The sequence below is a fragment of the Sander lucioperca genome, chromosome 8, assembly GCF_008315115.2.
Source record: "Sander lucioperca isolate FBNREF2018 chromosome 8, SLUC_FBN_1.2, whole genome shotgun sequence".
NCBI lineage: Eukaryota > Metazoa > Chordata > Actinopteri > Perciformes > Percidae > Sander > Sander lucioperca.
Window position 1 is genome coordinate 37,814,057 of NC_050180.1, and position 18,709 is coordinate 37,832,765.

Here is an 18,709-nt window from a genome sequence, read left to right on the forward strand (position 1 = left end):
TGTTTGTTGGTTTGTTTATCCGCCAATTCTTTTCTTTTCCGTTTCCTGTAAGCGTGGCAGCAGTCAGCACAGACTTTTACAAAATAAAAGCCTGAGCAACAGACTTTTATAATAATAAAAGAAATAATAAAAACTGCATTAATGCGCGATAAAATAATTGTCGGTGTTAATTAATTAATGAGTTAACACGATAATAGCGCGTTAACTTGCCCAGTCCTAGTAATTTGTTATTATAATTGCTTCTATTTAAGGCTGCAACTTACAATTATTTTCATTATCAATTACTCTGGTGATTATTTTGTTGATTTATCATTATTTATTAAATGCCCATAAAACATCAGAAAATAATTAAAAATGTCACCCACTGTTTCCTAGAGCTTAAGGTAACATCTTTAAATTGCTTGTTTCGTCCGACCAAAAGCCCCAAAACCCAAAGATACTCAGTCAATTATAATGTAAGACAAAGAAAAGCAGAGTCAGTGCATTCACTAGACTAAATGACATATATAAATAGCCAAGAAGTAATAGACAAGTTAAATTACTGACCATATAATATATCAAAATGTAAAACTGCGCAGAGAAGACTCAGTAAGAGAAACAAAAGAAAATGTATCTTATTACTTTTCCCTCTGTTTTTCCGAAGATTAAAACCACAGATTACAGAGGAACACCACAGTGCAGTTTTGCTTGAGTACCACAGTCAGCGGCCTGTATCCTAGCCTTGCATCTGGTAAAGAGGTCTTTAGTTCTAAAGGGACAGACCATCATGTCACACAGCAGGACAGCCACCAGGGGGCTGCTCATCATCCGCTGGATGTGGGAGCCAGAGACCACAGGTTAACTTAAACAACCCCCGAACACAAACACCATGTCAAGGACAAATCCCAGGCCCCCAACACACAGGGGAGCACTCCTGTCTCAGAACTTCTGATATGTTCTCAGCGAGAAAACAACAAACAAAAAGTAAAGTCTTCCACTTGGAAAATAACAAGTTCACACAATAAAAGAGAGGGGTCCTGAAGTCTTGAACTGAAAAAAAAACAAACAAGGTCCCTTCATATCAGTGAAAATAGCTGTTTAAATGGTAAGCTCTGGAAGAGAAAAATGTAAACTGTATTTTTGGAAAGAGTGAAATCCCCAAAAAAAGTACTGCTGACCCTTTTCTCCAACACCATTAGCAAGCCAATGAGAGGGGAACGCTTGACTGTGCTCTGCCACATGGAACACTGCAATTCAACAGCAGCACAGCTGCGGGATCAGAGTGAGGTTGTGTGTGGTTTGGGCCTTAAAGAGACAAAAATCAAAAAGACAAGCTGAACTTTCTTTTCTAGTGTGCACTCCTGCACATGTCATCTCTCCCACCACGTCTTAGTTTTACAGTGATGTCAGACACCGGTTTGGATGACTGAGGAGCTTTATCATGGCATGTACTGTACATCCATTATAGTCTGTTGCAGTGACGAAAGTGCACACAATACTGTTTGGGAGTAAAGGTCTGCATATTGATGCACAACCTGATTGTTCCATACAATGGAAAACTAGCAGAGCGACATAATGGACACAGAGAGAGAGATTCAATAGAGGAATGAACCTGATAGAAATGCAACAGCAGTTCCATGTCGGGAGCAAATATAACGTTCTCCTGAGGAGAAATGTCACTGGGAGGCCTTGTGCTATTTTCAGTAGATGGGATTTAGAGAATGAAGCAGGCGCAGCACAGTGGTAGAAGAAGTGATAGGGAAAATCAGTATAGGGGAGCGTGGGTTTAGGCAAGTGGATGGATGGAGACAAATATGTGAAGATCCAGACAGTAATATGGTGTTTACATTCCACCTCCATGTTGCTGCTGTTATCTAGGCAGGGATTATCTGATGGACTGACAAAGACCTCTCTCCTCCCCTTCCACCTACTCTCTTTACTTCTCGACACTTGCACGTATTGCCTAGAGAGGAACTTGTATTTACTCCCGTTTGACATTAAAAAGCCTTTTGGTCCATGTTTACTTTTAACTATACTTGATTCAACTGTCCACACATTGTGTAATGTAAGGTCAGGTTCAATCAGGACCTTTATTTTGAATTGGTTTGCAATTTGTAGTGAATTTTTCAACATACTTTTTCTCACTCTTTCATGTTTTGTTCAGTGTGAGTTTACTTTATATTTTCCATCTATCTTCTATTAATGTTTGCTGCTTTATTTATTTCATGCTGTTGTGTTAATGCACTAGTCAGTCAGTATTATCTTTACTGTTGGAAGCCAAGTTATTTGACTTACTTTCCAGTTTGCTACATTTTAAATTAAATCCCAAAGTTTTTTCACACTCTATAAGCATTCTTACAGAACATGTCTACTGTACACAAGATTAAACAAATGTATACTCTTTCGGGACTTCAGTACATTACAGTAGATCGTTACTAATTGCATCTGCATCAGTTTACAATATACTACTCATATAGTATGATAGGATAAGAAACATTTCGGCAAGCTAGTTTCAATACATTTTAAACACAGCCAGGTCAATTTTATGAATATTCAACAGAAAAACTGTGTTTTCAGTATCAAACACAGCACATTGTTTACACAGCAAACCACAATTGCAAAAAACTAAATCTGCATATTTAGCCAATGTGTGTGTTAGGGTGAGCACATCAATAATCAGCTGAGAATTATACTGAGAAAGAAAAAGATTTATGAGGCAGAAGTGGTTTGAGAAGTTTTTATATACATTGTAATACCTTTTTTTGGCATGAAGGTTTGTCACTGTTGGAGTCCATCCAACCAACTGCTGTGAATCCAAGCTGAGTACAGCTGCTGTCCTTCCTGAGCAAGCTAAAAAACTTTTCAGAGCCACATTTCAAGCCTGCAGGGGGTTATTGTTTGATACTAAAAACATAAGTAATTGGCGCTTTCCTTTGTTACTATTCCGTGAGTATTCCTTTAAACCTATCATAGAGTAATCTTTGCACTTTGTATTTGCCTTTTTAATATACAGAACATGCTGTTCTTTCAGTTACCTGAGCAGAGTATAAAATGCATGAATTGTAATTTCTATGAAAAAGTCAGCAAAGAGCAGGATACTTTAATATACTCTTTTCACTCCTGCATAATTCTACCTGCAGTACATCTCCTTACCATTCTTAGTCTCTCCTTCCAACCCCTACGTCCTCCATCTCTGTCAATGTTGGCACTTAAGCTCAGTGAAAAGTAAGGTCAGTACATCCATGTGGCTGATACCAGGAGTTACATTCTGCACCATCTTCTCACATAAGGCTAACGCTGGAGCCTTTGATACCTTGACCTCATCAGATAACTGCACATCTGCGTGAATGCAGGTGAAAAAAGGGAAAATACAGGAAGAGGGAGAGAGAACTTATGTAAAACTACACTGTAGTAATTAGGTGTATACAGTAGACATGTTTTGGCATACCTAAAGAACAGTAAAAATACAGAGCATCTGACACAAACTGACGAGGGCAACGCTGACTACCATGACTCACAAAAACCCGGAGGAAAAAAAAAAAGCAATCTGGCCAGAATCAAAGACATTAGGTACAATTCTGGAGCTCTGTGGACTTGTACAAATATGTTAGCGTGAGACAAATCAATACTCTATATCCTGTTAGTAACTTGAAACATGCAGAAAAAAGAGCAATCTTAACATGGCTTTGCATGTGTTATTTTGTATTACTTTAAAACTACAAAAAGAAGGTGAGAGGAAAGGAAGAAGGCAAAAGAAAGATGGAGACCGGCCGCACATTCATTCCCATCTCAGACATGAAAAGTTTGCCCATCAAAAGTTGCTGTTATTTTATTTTACTATTATTATTATTATTATTTATTTTTTTTTTTTCTTGGCAGCAGTGGAATTGCTTATAGCACATCTGGCAGATCTGCAACCCAGTACAAAGAAAATAAACAATCAGAGAAACAGATGACAGAAACAGAGCTCTCCTTTCCCTCTCCCACCCGTCGAATCCTTGAGCTTTTCTATACTGCCGTTGTTTTAACCACTCTCCCACTCCTCTAGTTTTATCCCCCACCACAGACACACACGCACACAGACACGCACACAGACACACACCTCCCACCACCTTACTCATGCTGTTCTGATTGCGGTGGAGATCATGCCGACCAGTACAACAGAAAGAGAGAGCTCTGTCAGTGGGTGCTGTGAGGACGGAGCATGTGGGTGGATTGCAGTCAGACCCACCACCACCACTTCTACCGGCACTACATCGCACAAAAAAAGACACAGAGAGAGAAGAGTTTAAAGATGAAAAGAGAAGGAGGGTGAAGGATAGAGACACCAAACTCTAGGAATATACAGTACAGCAGCATCTGAGTCTCAGCTCAGCCCTGGTATGGCTGAGCAGTCCCACTGTGAGGTAGCTGGGTGGGTGATGGTGTGTGTGAAGTTCTATCTGGATAAAGAGCAGGGTACTTATGCGTTTCACACATACAGTATAATCTCGAGAGGATGACTAAAGACGTCATTTATTCACACATCTCCACAGAAATGTTCAGGGCGTGTGTTCATGTCTTGTGGTACGTCTTTAGATGTGTTTATGATAAAATAGCACTTACAAGTTAATTGCTGTAATCTAGGAAAACCGCAACATCACTAAAAGAGAGTTTGATAGAGTAAAAAACACTGGTAGACAGACAGCAGTTTATCCAAAATTAGCTAAACTACTTAATTTGAAGATAAAACACACCTGAAATATCTGTAATAATCCCGTATTGCAAAGGAAAACTAAAGCAAGTACTGTATGTGAAAGTTGAACTAAGTGGTCTGTAACCTGTGATGGATGTTTACAACGGCGACAGACCGTAAAAAAGGGTAATAAATCCACTGCTGGCTAACCTCGGAGTATGTTTTCAACCTGTCTGATCATCTGACTGCTCGTGTTTCCTGCCCTGTCACAAATTATTTTTAGTGATGTTGTCGTGTTCCCAAATCTCAGCAATTAACTTGTTGAGTAAGATCTTATTATAACTTATAGTTGAGTCAGAGATAATAAAATAAAGGAAGTGACTATTTATAGCATGTTTATACAGTTAGATTTGATAGAACAGGCTCTTTCCCCATTGAATTACAAATATTTTAACATAAAATCAATTACCAAAAACGTAGCATATAAGTCGTTAAAGATATCAATAGAGTAGATGGTGAGTGTGTTGGGTTATTGAGGCCACTGTGACCACCTGTATGAATATGATTGGATGTAAATAGTCAGCCGGTAGCCAAGCAGGTGATGAATGAACCATTGATGGTGAAATATGAATGAAGCAGCTGGTGCCAATCAACTAATGCAAGTGCGGCTTTGGTTCTCTGCCTGAGGTAGTTATGCTACTTAACTGCAAAAATTACAAAATTATAATAAACTGTAATTATCCTTCAAGTGAAAAATGAAACCATTCCATATACAACAAAACATCCATTATTACAACAACGTGATCATGTTGTAACATTTAGCAGGCAACTATGCAAAATAACCAAACCTGTTTGTGCCTTAAAATAGTAAGTTCAGTCCCTCCAGAAAAACGTGATTATGCGATTGCATAATTCAATGCATAATCAGCCAAAGTCCGCATATTTATGCGGGGGCCGCATTTTTTCAAATACGCCGCACTTTTGCCGCATAAATTGCGGGGCTTGCATGATTTCATAATCCCCGCATTTTCGTTGCAAAAAAGTCACATATATCTTAGCAGAAAGATGAAAAATGTTGCGTTTACTTCACACAAGAGCAGCCATTTTCCCCTGTTGCCATGGGAACGTTATGACGTGATGTAATTACGCGACGTGAACATCATCGAAAAGCTGCAAACCCTGTGATGAAGCCATGATGAAACCGCAGTTTTTGTAAGTTCCCGCAATTTCATCGCATAAAATTGCATAAATATCCCGCATATTCCATCGCATTTTTTAAGAAAACGTGCCGCATAATCAAGGATTTTTGCCTGCAACAATCACAAAAAAAATTGTTCACAATATGTCTTAACCTGCATCCTTCCCTTGTTTGCACCCCTTGTATCATCTCTTCTTTGCCATACTGTATGGTGATTGTAAAAAAGATGTTTTTATCAGGCTGATGTCGTTATTACTTATTCATTGACAACCTCCAGGTACTTTGCCAAAGTCTGATTTTTCTCTACAAAACCACAACAACAAGGCGGTAGAATGTATAAGAAACATCTCTGAAGGCTTTGAAAGTCCTCCCCGGGCACGTCCTGTGCAGGTACTGCAAATGGGGGAAACTATTTTCTATGACTCCACTCCACAGAGACACAGAGGCGCACTAGAGAAAATGTCCAGAGAGAAAACAGTGAGCTGGAGCAAACTGAAAGCTTGTCACCTACCTGACACTCTCTCTCTCTCTCGTAGTCACTCCTCTCTTCTCTCTCATTTGTCTTCATTTCAGTTCTGCATGTGTGATTTTCAGTGTTGTTTTGGTCTTTGCTTCCTTTTCTTGCTCATTTTCTTCCTGTTATCTTCTCTGTCTTTCATTCTCCGGTTCCTGCCTACTTCTTTATCCCTGGATTCCTTGTATGTCTACTCTCCCTCCCTTTCACTTTCTTTTTCCACTGATTGCCTACAGTACGCAGTCATTCCTCTACGCTTGCCTGATCACTAATGGCCATGGCAGGTGTTCTCTCAGGTGCCTGAACAGAACAGCCTGGGCTGAGCCTTTAAAAGCCCAGGAATCAGCACCTCTGAGCCCCAAAAAAAACCTCTGCCACCGAAAGACTGCAAAGTTGGCATGTGCACACTTGTCTCCCTCCACACACACACGCATATATATATATACACAGCGAGAAAAATACGTCCAGCCCTTCATCTCTTCTGCTGGCACCCTGACAGTGTTTGTTTTGGCTTCAGGTGTGAGACGGATTGGTCTGGGTCGGCTCTCCAATTTGTGCTGTCATGGATAGCCCATTGGATGACACACAAACAAACACCACACCACACCAACACATATGATCTCTAATAGCTTCACACTGGAGAGGAAAGTGGACACTAAAAGGGGGGGAGGGATGGTGATGGTGACAGCGGTGTGTGGTTACAGACCATGATAATGGGCCACTTGGAAAGCCCAGGCCAACCAGTCCAACAGATGAATGGGAAAGCAGAGAAAGCAGCATTGTGATCAGACCGTGACTGGGCCACCCTCTTTGGTTTACTTTTCAATCAATCAGCAAGTCGTTTCTAAACAGCGTCAGTATGACTTTCACCCGATCTCAGTGGACAACCTTTTATTTTAAGGTAAAGCCAGTCATGCTTTGCGTCCCACAGGGCTAGGTCCATTTCTACGGGTTGACTTGGTTCCTGAATGTCGCTGCTGCATTATCGTCAACACTGGCAGTTGGTGCTGCCTTCAAATAAGGTTGCATGTTTGACTTTAGAAGTAAAGAACACGGTATCCTTACCATTTAAATGGTTTAAGTTGTGAGAGCACTGTGGTAAGGTGACTGACAATAAAAAACAAACTTCACCTTGTCCCCTTTTCAAAAGTGGTTAATTATTTTGACTACTACTTTTCAATGGCATGCTAGGTAGAAGAAAAGGGCAGAAAACTAATTGCAAAAGTAGCTTCCATGGAATACAATTTTTTAAGAACATCGCAATGAGTCACTACTCAGAGCTTTTAGAAAAAATGTCCACAAAGTCCAAAATACCATATACAGTATCAGTGGGTTGTTTCAAATGGACTGCATTACAAAGCACCATTAATATGAATACATGAGTGTTTTGGCTGTAAGTCTGTCGTATAAATGCTTTGCTGAGAGCGGACCACGAAACCATACCCAAGTCCTGAATCTGTGATTGGTTCCAGTCAAACTATGGTACTGTTTGTGTGTATTCAGAACACAATCAGTACTCTTATAGGAACGTTTATTTAGACCACACAGCAGTATAGTTAGGGCACGGTCACACATGCGCAAAATTGACATTGCCAAATATTTGCCTCCCATAAACTTCCATTCTATGTGAGCAAAGGGGCGATTAAAACATTCACTTCCGGTGGCAAAGCAAATAAGCAAATTCAGATCACGTGGACTACAAACCAGCAAACTGATTTCTGTGTGCCTCACACCCCTTACTTCCCACATTATTCACAAATATCGCCTCAATAGACAATGGTCACTCGCCAGTATTTGCTTATGTGTGACACTAAAACCTGCAGAGAGAGAAAGTTTGGGGAGTGATGATAGCAGCTATCTTCTTCCCTAGAGCCACAGCAGGTGGATGCTGGAGTGCTGATGATGTTGATTAAAGTTCAGCAGCAGTGATGGTTGTGGAGACACTTGCAGAGTAATTAAGAAATGGGCATTTTTGGACAGCTTAAATAGACCAGCAAATTGTAAAGGTGCATTGGATAGGTGGTGCAGAGAGTGGGTCATGTCACAATGTAGCGGTGCAACTATAGTTGGCTACCTTCTTGAGGAAAATGGGACAGATAAAATGACCCACTGACGTACTGTATGAGATGCTCAATGTGTTTCCATACAATTTCTTTCCTTGGAGAGTTGCGGAGTCCAAGGTGTTCAGTACATGAGCAAACAAATCATTGTCACCAAATTCTCAAGCTGAACCGACAGCTGAAAAGCTCCCCTCATTGACAAATGAAATCTCTGACTGTCAGCTCTGTCGTGATGAACCGTATGCATCCTGGTTAAAAGCTTCCTGAAGGACCATACAATACACATCAACAATCCTTTTGCAATAACCCTGAAGCAGGTTGGCGGTTGATGAGCTACAGTATTAAGCTTATAGAAAATGATTGTGCTGAACTGAAAAAAACAAATTGAACGAGACCAAATGTATCAAAGAATCTAAGGCTAAATAACAAACAAAAGCAGTGCCTTGATGTCATGGCCATTACGAGATTGCTTCACAATGTGCGTACTGACGTCCATTAGAGAAACACCTAACTCAGACTTGCACTTGAATGAGGAAAACCGAGGGTCATTAGGGAGTGCAGACAACTCAAGTTTGAACTCAAACAAACAAACAAGCCCAGTGTGAAAACAGCCTTATCCTCTGACAGGTGGTTTGGATATTCAAGCAACATATCAGTGGTTCAGAAATCTAAACAAAATGCCTCAGAGAAATGAGCCTTTGATGTTGAAGCAGAGCCTCGGACTGGCAAGTGGGAGATTTGGGCTTGTTTTCCATTTGGTTATACAACAAAAGAAAGGGAGTATTTTAAGATGCCGCCCTCCTCCGTCTCTTTGGACAGCTTTCGTTTACTGGCAAATGAGCATGGGGGTACAGACCCTCCTCTCTGCTTCACTGGGCAGTTTGTATAATGTTCTCATTGATTTCAGCCTTGGCATCACAGATGACACCTCCACACTGGCCAGAGTGAAAAAGGAACTACCTCATTTATCCCTATAGCTCAGAGTAAGCTGAGGATGTGTGTGTAGGCGTGTGTGTATGTGTGTGTGTGTGTGTGTGTGTGTGTGTGTGTGTGTGTATGTGTGTGAAGGGAGAAAGACAACTTTAGATAATCTAGGTAGTATGTTTGACTGCATGTGCGTGGGTGTGTCACATATTTGTGTGTATGCTTCCTACATGTTATAAGGACGTTAAGAGGGCAGATGCCTTTTTCAGGACAAAGAGAACAGCTTCATAGAGAACAACACTACAAGGGTGAAAACAAATAAAAACCCACATAAGTCAACTTCTCTCCTCCAAAACTAGACAACTAGGACATGCGGACAAAGGGCGCATTGATATCGGCAGTGACACACGGGTGGCAGCTGTAGACATCATGCCATTCAGTCGTGGCTGCTGTGAAAGGGGACTTTGTCAAACAAAGTCGAGTCTGGTGATGTGCTCGGATACTGTGGGGAAATGTAGTGTAAAATAATGCAGGTCCTTGTCCTTGAAATAATAATGTAACTGATGCTGTGAGTTTAATACTTAAGCTACTTTTGGTTACTTTAAAAAGATTCAGAAAATTGAAAAAGTGGTACACAAGCCTGGGAATAAAAGGCCAATGATGGTGGCTCAATCAGGACAGAACAAGTAACTGTATCACCCCCCCATTATCCTTGCTGATTGAATTAATGCAGTCCCAAGAAACTATTTTCAGAAGTTTTTAGAAATAAAATAAATAATAAATCACACTAAATGTTCACAGTGACGGATTACAACAAGTTTCCTATCCTGGTGATTTTCATATTGCACTGGCATCAACTTGAAACCACTGTTTGCATGGAAGGGGGAAAATCAGTCTCATAACACGGGGAATCCTTGGAAAAATGTTCACAATCACGAAAGTACACAAGATTTGAGGTTAATGGGCTAAAACATGCAAAACCGCCACTATGGTCCTTTGAACTCCAACAGCAACAGTAGATTTGCTCAGTGACTAAAGATGTATCGCAGCTTTTTTTATTGAATGAGTGGATTGTGTTATTATGCTTTATACTCCTGTCCCCCTCACTTACATACTTTACAGAGTTAAAAGAAATTACATTAACCTTAATAACCTTAACAGAATATGTAATTCAATTTGCCTCGCAGCAGTGGAAAACTTTGGCCAACTGAAGAGAAGATATCCTACAGTCATTGAAGCATGGATACTGTGCACTGTACTCTGGCTTATATAAAGATTTCTTTACTCAGTGACAGTGATATACCACTTCAGATTACACAGTCCCGTAGAGATTCAGGGAATTGTCATTTGTGATGCCTGATGCAACTTTACGGCAACCCTGTGCTCCCGGCTATACCACAGCTACTTTATGGCACAACACTCACATCACCATGGGCCTTTCACAAAACACACACGTTACTGCCATAGGCAGAGGACACACACTCATGCAAGTGTACGTAACCCAATTTAACTGCATCCTCTGCAACATGGAGGATAATTAAAAAATATATATATTTATGTTGATTCTTCCCTCAGCATATGCACTCTTTCTCCAGAAAGTCATTTAAACTGCCATGTGAATACTGTAAATATTCCTATCATTAACTTTTATAACACAACAGTGGTTTGGACATTTCCCTGATGTAGGAATGTTTCTTTAGCATTTCTAGTTGTAGTTTGGAATAAATAGAAGAATAAATCTGTAGTTAGATGGCTGACCGGACATAAAGCGTTAGCGACAGAGACTTCAGGAAGACAGGGAGTCAAAGGAAAGGGATGTCACATTACTAGCAACAAGCTGTTATTGAGATGGGAAGTATTTGCTGCAAAAATGTCAATAAAATCAGTCAACAAGGTGTTCAAAACGTTTAACTGTAGGATCGTGCACACACAGCCAAACAAAGGGCAGGTCCTGAGGCAAGTGTGGGCAGATCATGAAATAAACAAATAAATACATAGCTCACTGCAGGGCTCCAATATCAACTTATGGATTGCTCCTTGGTTAACTGCTGCAACTACCACATACTATACATGTATTGTGACATGTGATCTTTTAGAGTTCAAAGCTACTAAACTAATTTTATTTTATTGTTGACATTCGTTATTGAATATTCCAGTAATATCACCTCATGTTAGATGTCATTCTTCCCAAAGACAGTAGCAAGTAGATTAAATAAGTAAAATATATTGTAACTTCAAGTTCAAAAGAATATCTTTAGACCATATACTCTACAATAAACAGTCCCTTTGAAAGATTTTTTTCATAATATAGAATTTTCATAGTATGTATTCTTAGATTTTAACCGCCACATGCACACCACAGGATGTACAGTGAAATGTAAAGTGACACGCACCAAAAGCTATAGTGCAAAAGAACAAATAATACACTAATATTTTGACATCACATATTTTATAGATACCGTACATATAAATATATGTGATATCTAGAGTCTTTGTCGTTCAACAGAAAACACTGTTCACCAACTGCTCCAAACAGCTCTATTGTAGTCCAGCCTTTACTTCCGTGACAAACGTGCGTCACTTTGTAAAACACGTTATAATGCTCGCCTAGCTGCTAGCATGGCATGCCCTCAAACTCTGCTTCTGACTGCCTAGCTTCACTTACTGCGCATGTGCGACTCCCAACAACGATGGATCAGAAGTGAGATGCCTCACTCTGTAGCTAAAACAGAGAGCTCAACACACAGGGTGAAAAGAGGAGCTGCAGCAATGTGCAGTACAACTAATATATGGTGTTTTCTGAAAATTAAACCACATAAACCAATTCTGATATAACCTCTAAATACAATTATGAACCTGGAAATTAGCATAATATGAGCACTTTAACCAAAGCAGTGATATACACCTATCTTTGGAGGGTTCTGGTTGAGGCGTCCAAAGCTTCTAATCAGATAATATTTACCCCCACCAGAACTCATCAAGTTGTTACACACACGCACAATGCATTTTTAAAACAAACCGCTGCATTATTATTACTTTAATAAAAAAGAACTACTTTCATAGTGTACAAAATAAACAACAGAAATCTGAAAATGCACCATTTTCCAATTAATTATTCTAACTTTTGTTTTTGTTTGTTTTTAAATCAAACTTAGGTCAGTAAACTACATTTTCACTGCAAAAACAGTAACATCTTCCTAATAATTTCAAAACCACCAGAACACTTTCATCCTCAACAGAGAAAATGAAGAGAAGTAGATAAATTAGCATGCCTACCTGTATCAGCGACATGTTACTGAGGTCCAGTCTGAACAGGTAGTTTCTGGATTGAGGAGAGAGGAAAACGGAGATATGTGAGTGTGTGCATAATATGACAAGACTTTATCCAATTTATCCTGTTTAATAATGCAAATGAAGTATCAGAGAACAGACAGTCCATTTTAGCGGCTGTCAACTTAAAGCAAAGCCAATTAAAGGCTACACTGTAACTGTCCATCAGCCTAAGTCATTGTTTTTAGTTTTATGTGAGTTGTGTGGTTTTGCAAGTAGGTGAACTATTGGTTGCATTTGTTTGTTTTTAACCGACAAATCCGGCTGAACCCATGTCAGCACACACACACACACACACACACACACACACACACACACACACACACACACACACACACACACACACAATTGTGACATGACGTAATTCTTCCAAAGTCTTCCCTTCTGCCAAATCTAAAGCTTGACTTGGTCCAACAAGGCCTCAGCGGAGTACTTAAGAAGCATCATTACCCAAAAACCGTACTGCATGAGTGAGTCAGAAAGGGTATCACGTTCTCAGTAATGTGCTCTGTGGGGTGAAAAGCTGAGTGGATTTACAGTTTCTTACCTGGCACCAACAATAAGCTCATTCCTAGTCAGGTCAAGGGTGAGCTGGGAGAAGTCTCTCACGCCTGGGCGGGAGAAAGTGGAAATCCACGGACTGAGCGCTGAGAGAAAGAAAGAAAGAGGTTATTGAAAGTTAAATCATGTCATAGTTCATAACATTAAATCAGTACACACAAGCCTTTTACATTTGGTATTTCATACACAGGTGTATCTTTATGTGGAAAACAGTGCTGAAACAATTAGTTGATGAACAGAAAATGATAAATAATTATGGCAATTAATTGTTATAAATAATGTATTAAGCAAAAATGACACATTTGAGTCATTCAAGTTTTTTAAATGTAAGGATTTTCTAATTTTCCCTTTTGATATCGTTGTAAATTGAGCATCTTTGGTTTTTGGACTGTTGGTCATATAAAACAAGCAAATTAAAGATGCCCCCCTGCCCTCTGGGAAGTTGATTTGATGGTTTTATTATTTTAGGCATTTTCTCGACTAAACAGTTAATCGATTATTCAAAAAAACTACAAAACACTAATCTATAATAGGAAAAATTATTAGTTGCAACTGTAGTGATAATAAGTGCAGTGGGAAAGCTTTCTGCGCTGTGATGGTGTCCCTACAGAGAGACAAACACAGCTCTGTGTGGTGTACGAGCCTGAAACCTCGGCGTGCTTGAAACTGGCTTTTACAAATCAAAATTTCAAAGCAGCGGAGCCTGGCGGGGCTTTTAATGTCAATTTGAAAACTGCAGGAAAAGTGAATTTTCAATTCAATCTTTGTGTGAACCCAAAGCGCAGAACTTTAAACGGATTTCTCCACGTGGGAGGTTTGCGCAGCATAAAAGGATTTATAATAGTTCCCATGCTGTACACAGTATCACAGCGGTTGGTGAGAATTCAGATTCCCTTAACCAATTTGAAAAGCTGTCTTAAATAGCTTTTAGCCATTTCCACAAAGCTTTGAGAAAGACGAACTAAATGGTTGTGAATCATGATTCCAATACAGCACATGTCTATGAATTAATATATACAACTAATATATACATGTATTTATAAAACCAAGAAAAAAAGGTTTGGTGGTCGTGTGCAAAACATTTGGCCATACTGCTGATAATTCTATTCATTAGGGAAGCAGTCATCAAACATTTAAAACCTTAAACCTTTTTCTTTTAAAGGCATACTATGTAACTTTCAGCTCGCACGGCTGTAGTTCCAATGAGACAACCTGTAGGGGGACCGAAGAGGGAAAAGTTACATAGTATGCCTTTAACATTACAGTAGCCCATATAGCTCGAGGCTACGGATGCGAGACTACATTAAAGTGTTGGAAAAAGTCACAACAAAGCTTTACGATTGATGGGGCCCATATGGCTCTGTCATCTGCAAGCATAACTACAGTAGATATACAAGTGATAAAAAGACAGAAGGCTGCAGCAACAGTACAGTATGGTGCTTTTGATTTAAGATACAGACACGATACACATCCATAGAAAACACATACACAAGAACACACACACATACTGTAATTAAGGGTGCCAGTATTGACAGGGGACTTCAGTGAAATGAAAATGATCTGCCACAACCTGTTTTGCCCAGATGTTGAATCGGAAGGGGAAGTTTTCACTGAGCTGCTGATGGACTGAACTTGACTCAAGGTTTTGTAGTTAAGCAAGCAGGTCTGAATCATTCTTGGAGGGAAAGGAATATTCAAAATAGTGCAATTTTCAAATTACTGTATAGATAAAAAAAAAAAAAAAAAAAAAAGTTCTGTAATTTAATGTAAAACAGCTGGGCACTATGGTTTTTAAGAAACGTTACTCAAAAAGGAGTAATAGTGAATATATTTGGGTCTTTTTTTTACACTAAACAACACACTTTCACACATCTCCCAAATGCTGCAAGAACAGCAATTGTTGCATGGTGTTGTACAGAAACAGCAATCAGCTTGGAAAGTTTATATGCAATGCAATCTGCACGGAAACGATTAAAAAAGCACAGTTTGGGTGAGCAATTTTTTTCTAAAACTAGCTTACATTACTTCGACTTTTCTCTAACTCGAAGGGGAGCAACTCAACAAAAGTCAACTGCATCATGTTATAAAATGTGATTGTAGTTTTTATACATTAATCATGTATAAGACTATGCTGTAAATACAGGCATTGATTTTAACTTCCTGAAAATAGTTACAATTTTAATCATATCAAGCAATTACATTTTTTTTTATATTTTTAATGAATTATTCAGCCCTCAATGGAACTGTAACATATGTACTGCACGTAGCAACCAGCAGCTTATGACCAGGAAAAGTCATAGTGCCACATGCACTGCCTGAAGCAACAAAATGATAGACAGTTAATTAAATTAACAAAAGCTCTACTCTCATTGAGAACATTAGAGAAACATTAACCGTATGCTACAATGATTTGTAATTAACCAGCCAGATCATAGAAGTAATGCGACCTTTAAAATAATAGACTTTAGAACATTTCTATACACACAGGATTCAGGATTGTATTCCATTTCTCGCATTCAAGCATGCATCTACAGTTTGGGCTGACCATCTTTGACATGCAGGGTGGGAGTAGAAACCATACAAGGCTGGTGCAAGGAGGCGAGTGGGACCATCTGTACATCACTCTCTGATTAATGGCTGCAGAGGCCAAAGCAGGAGGAGCAGAGAGTGTAGGCCATCTTTAGCCTCACAACCTTATGTAAACAGACCTGAAGTTGAATTACTATAAAGAATCCAACAGGATCACAGGTTTACACACAGCACGTGTGAACAGAGAGTGTATGTGTGTGTGTATAATGTCGCTGTAATTGTGACTTACACAAAAAAGATAGAAAATAATTAACCCTCCTGTTATCCTTGAGTCAAATTTGACCAATTTTCAAAAACATTCTATATAAATTTGGGTTTCTTTCAACCAAATTGTCAACAAAAAAAGTAACGTGGATGGATGGTCCATACAACGCTAACAAGTAAAATAAATGATCAGTTCACTACTCACTCACTTCATTGAATTTGGGTGTTTTATTCAATTGTATAGCAAATTTTATTAGCAAACTAAAACATCAATAAAAGTGCAGAAAAACAACATCGGAAAAAGTGACAAAGGTGTAGAGAAATAAAAAAGTTTTAATTTTAAGTTTTGACCCAGAAAAACTAAAAGTTGCATAGTCGACGAGAAGACAACACAAGGGTTAACATTCTCTAAATCAACCCTTTAAACACTGACTGTATTAACATGCACAGCATACACCTTATTAATGTTCAAAAGCGTATTGGCACACAGACACTAAAAGTTGGAAATGTTGATGACACAATGGCTGTGCAGTTTCAGTATCATGAAAATGCAACTTTCACATGAAACTACAAGACAATCCGAACTTTGCAGTTATAGTATATGATTCCCTGTTTAACGTTTCCTTCTGAGGCGTCATACAGTTTGACTTTTGTTGCTTGAGCAGCATTTGTGTGAAATATCGTAAATACTGTGACATATTTAATGATGACAAAACTGTTGAATGGCCAAACACTGCAAAGCTATGTTAATGTTACACTGTAGCTGTCCTTTTTGGTAACTGCTGGCAACATACTTTTACAAACCATTTTTTATTTGCAACAAACAAGAACAAAAAATTAAAAAGCAGATTCTCTCAATTTTAAAATTGTCCTGATTCTGATGATCTAACTGCAGGAGCTCCGCTATGTGCAGCCAAATAGAGAGTCTCATTATAACCTTGAAGACTTGTTTTAACAGGCATAGCATCACCACACTTCAGCTGCTGCACAGGTAAGATGAGCCCAGGTTTCATGTTCTTAGTTTCTTAGTTTTTCTCTCTCCTGTGTCAATACTATTTCTCAAAAATCATCCTAATACACCAGCGTTTAAAGCAATTTGGTCCCGAAGGGTTTGTGATATGTCAGAATACTAAAGGCGTCAATATGGTTCAAAGACAGCACTTGTCAGATCATTGTACAGCTCCCAAAACCCCTTCCTTCCACACATTTCTGTCAGATTTGAATAGGCTCGTTCGAGATGAGCCAGGTCTGCACAGAATCGATCACCGACGATCGCCGCCCAATGCATGCCGGTTAGATTTGTGTCCGACTTGATCCCGACTTGCTCTGACATCATGCACACGTGGGCAACGACAACCTCACGAGCTCAAGGCGGCTGCAGGTTTGAGACGCAAGACCCAGGCGGACCCAGGGCATGATGGGAAACGCCTGGCTCTCAGCTGATCTAACAGCTGATTGGTTCAGAATCGACAACATTTTATACAAACTTTTTATAGTTTCTTGAATTGGAGGGATTTTAATTGCCATTTGTCTGATTTAAAGGGTTATTCTGTAAAGAACACCTGTTGTGTGGCTGATAGTTACGTTTAGAAGTCAGAGAGACTAAATCCGTTCAGATTATGGATCATCTACAGTATGTTGTGTATTAACATCAGCACCAGATCGCAGGTAGAGCATTTTGACAGCTACTCTGTCTTTATAAAACAGCTGGAGACGGTGTACAAGCTGATATATGGGTCTGATAACATTTTATTTAAATCGGAATCTGACCTAACAGGATTTGAGTGTTACTGTGACGTCCTGTTCAGCCTAAAGGCTGCTGGAAACGGCTGCAAACTGTCCGACTTTACCGTGGCTTTTTGTCACCGTCCCGGCTGCTGCCGCCTGCTCTCGTCCACTTTACAGGCGAGGCGCAGTTCATCTCAAACGAGCCTAGTGTGTGACAATTTTTGCAATTTTCCATGCCCACTTCATGCAGGGCCAGGTGTGGTGAGGTGAGAAAGTAGGCAAGGTTTTAACCTCTCTCAAACTTCCTTTTTTAATCCTTACACAGATACTTCCATCACTTTTCATGTGTATTAAAGAGTGCAATACCATGAATGCCTTCCAGGAGAGATTGTCTGAAAGTGTGCCACATTATCCCCATATTTTAACGATTATCGGGTCTTGCCACTCTATTACAGCAGGCTTTTCACCCCACCTTAAAGTGTGGCCATTTTGAGGAGCTATACTCTATGTAAGAAGTTGTAGTATAGTATAAGTTAGTTGGACAACTCTTCGTAGGACCTAGATCATTTCAAGCAAACTCCAGCCTTAACCTACATTAAGCTTATAAAACAGTGGTTTTAGATACTGTGATACTGGAAGCAAAAACTAAATTATAACAGCTGCCTTTAGGGTCAACAGGGTTTTAATAAAATGTTATAAACATATACAAAAAATACAACACAAATGTATAAATATGCAAATGTTAGTCAATATGATATAATTGTATACTGCATCTTGTACTTTTGATTAATGTGATAGGGAGTTTGAGATATAGCACCTGGAAGAATTCTGATTGGTTACAAGAATACTACACAGCAGAATACTAACTATGCACGTAAAGAACACATCTTGAAAAGGTGGAGTCTGCGATTCTGGAGAAAGATCATTGATATTTCAACTCAACACCC

The 18,709-nt window shown here is 39.3% G+C and overlaps 1 protein-coding gene across 7 annotated transcripts in view; it reads right to left on the reverse strand.

Annotated features, from left to right (window-relative positions):
- sema5ba (sema domain, seven thrombospondin repeats (type 1 and type 1-like), transmembrane domain (TM) and short cytoplasmic domain, (semaphorin) 5Ba) overlaps positions 1-18,709 on the reverse strand; it is a 198,142-nt gene that overhangs the window by 99,152 nt on the left and 80,281 nt on the right. For all 7 annotated transcript variants that reach the window (XR_004109298.2, XM_031324031.2, XM_031323963.2 and 4 more), the window contains 2 exons: positions 13,228-13,327; positions 12,627-12,672 (listed from right to left, as the gene is read on the reverse strand). Coding sequence is in view for 6 of the 7 variants with exons in the window: in XM_031324031.2 (XP_031179891.1) it covers positions 12,627-12,672; positions 13,228-13,327 (146 nt within the window). In the remaining variant the exon portion in view is untranslated. The remainder of the gene's footprint in view (positions 1-12,626; positions 12,673-13,227; positions 13,328-18,709) is intronic.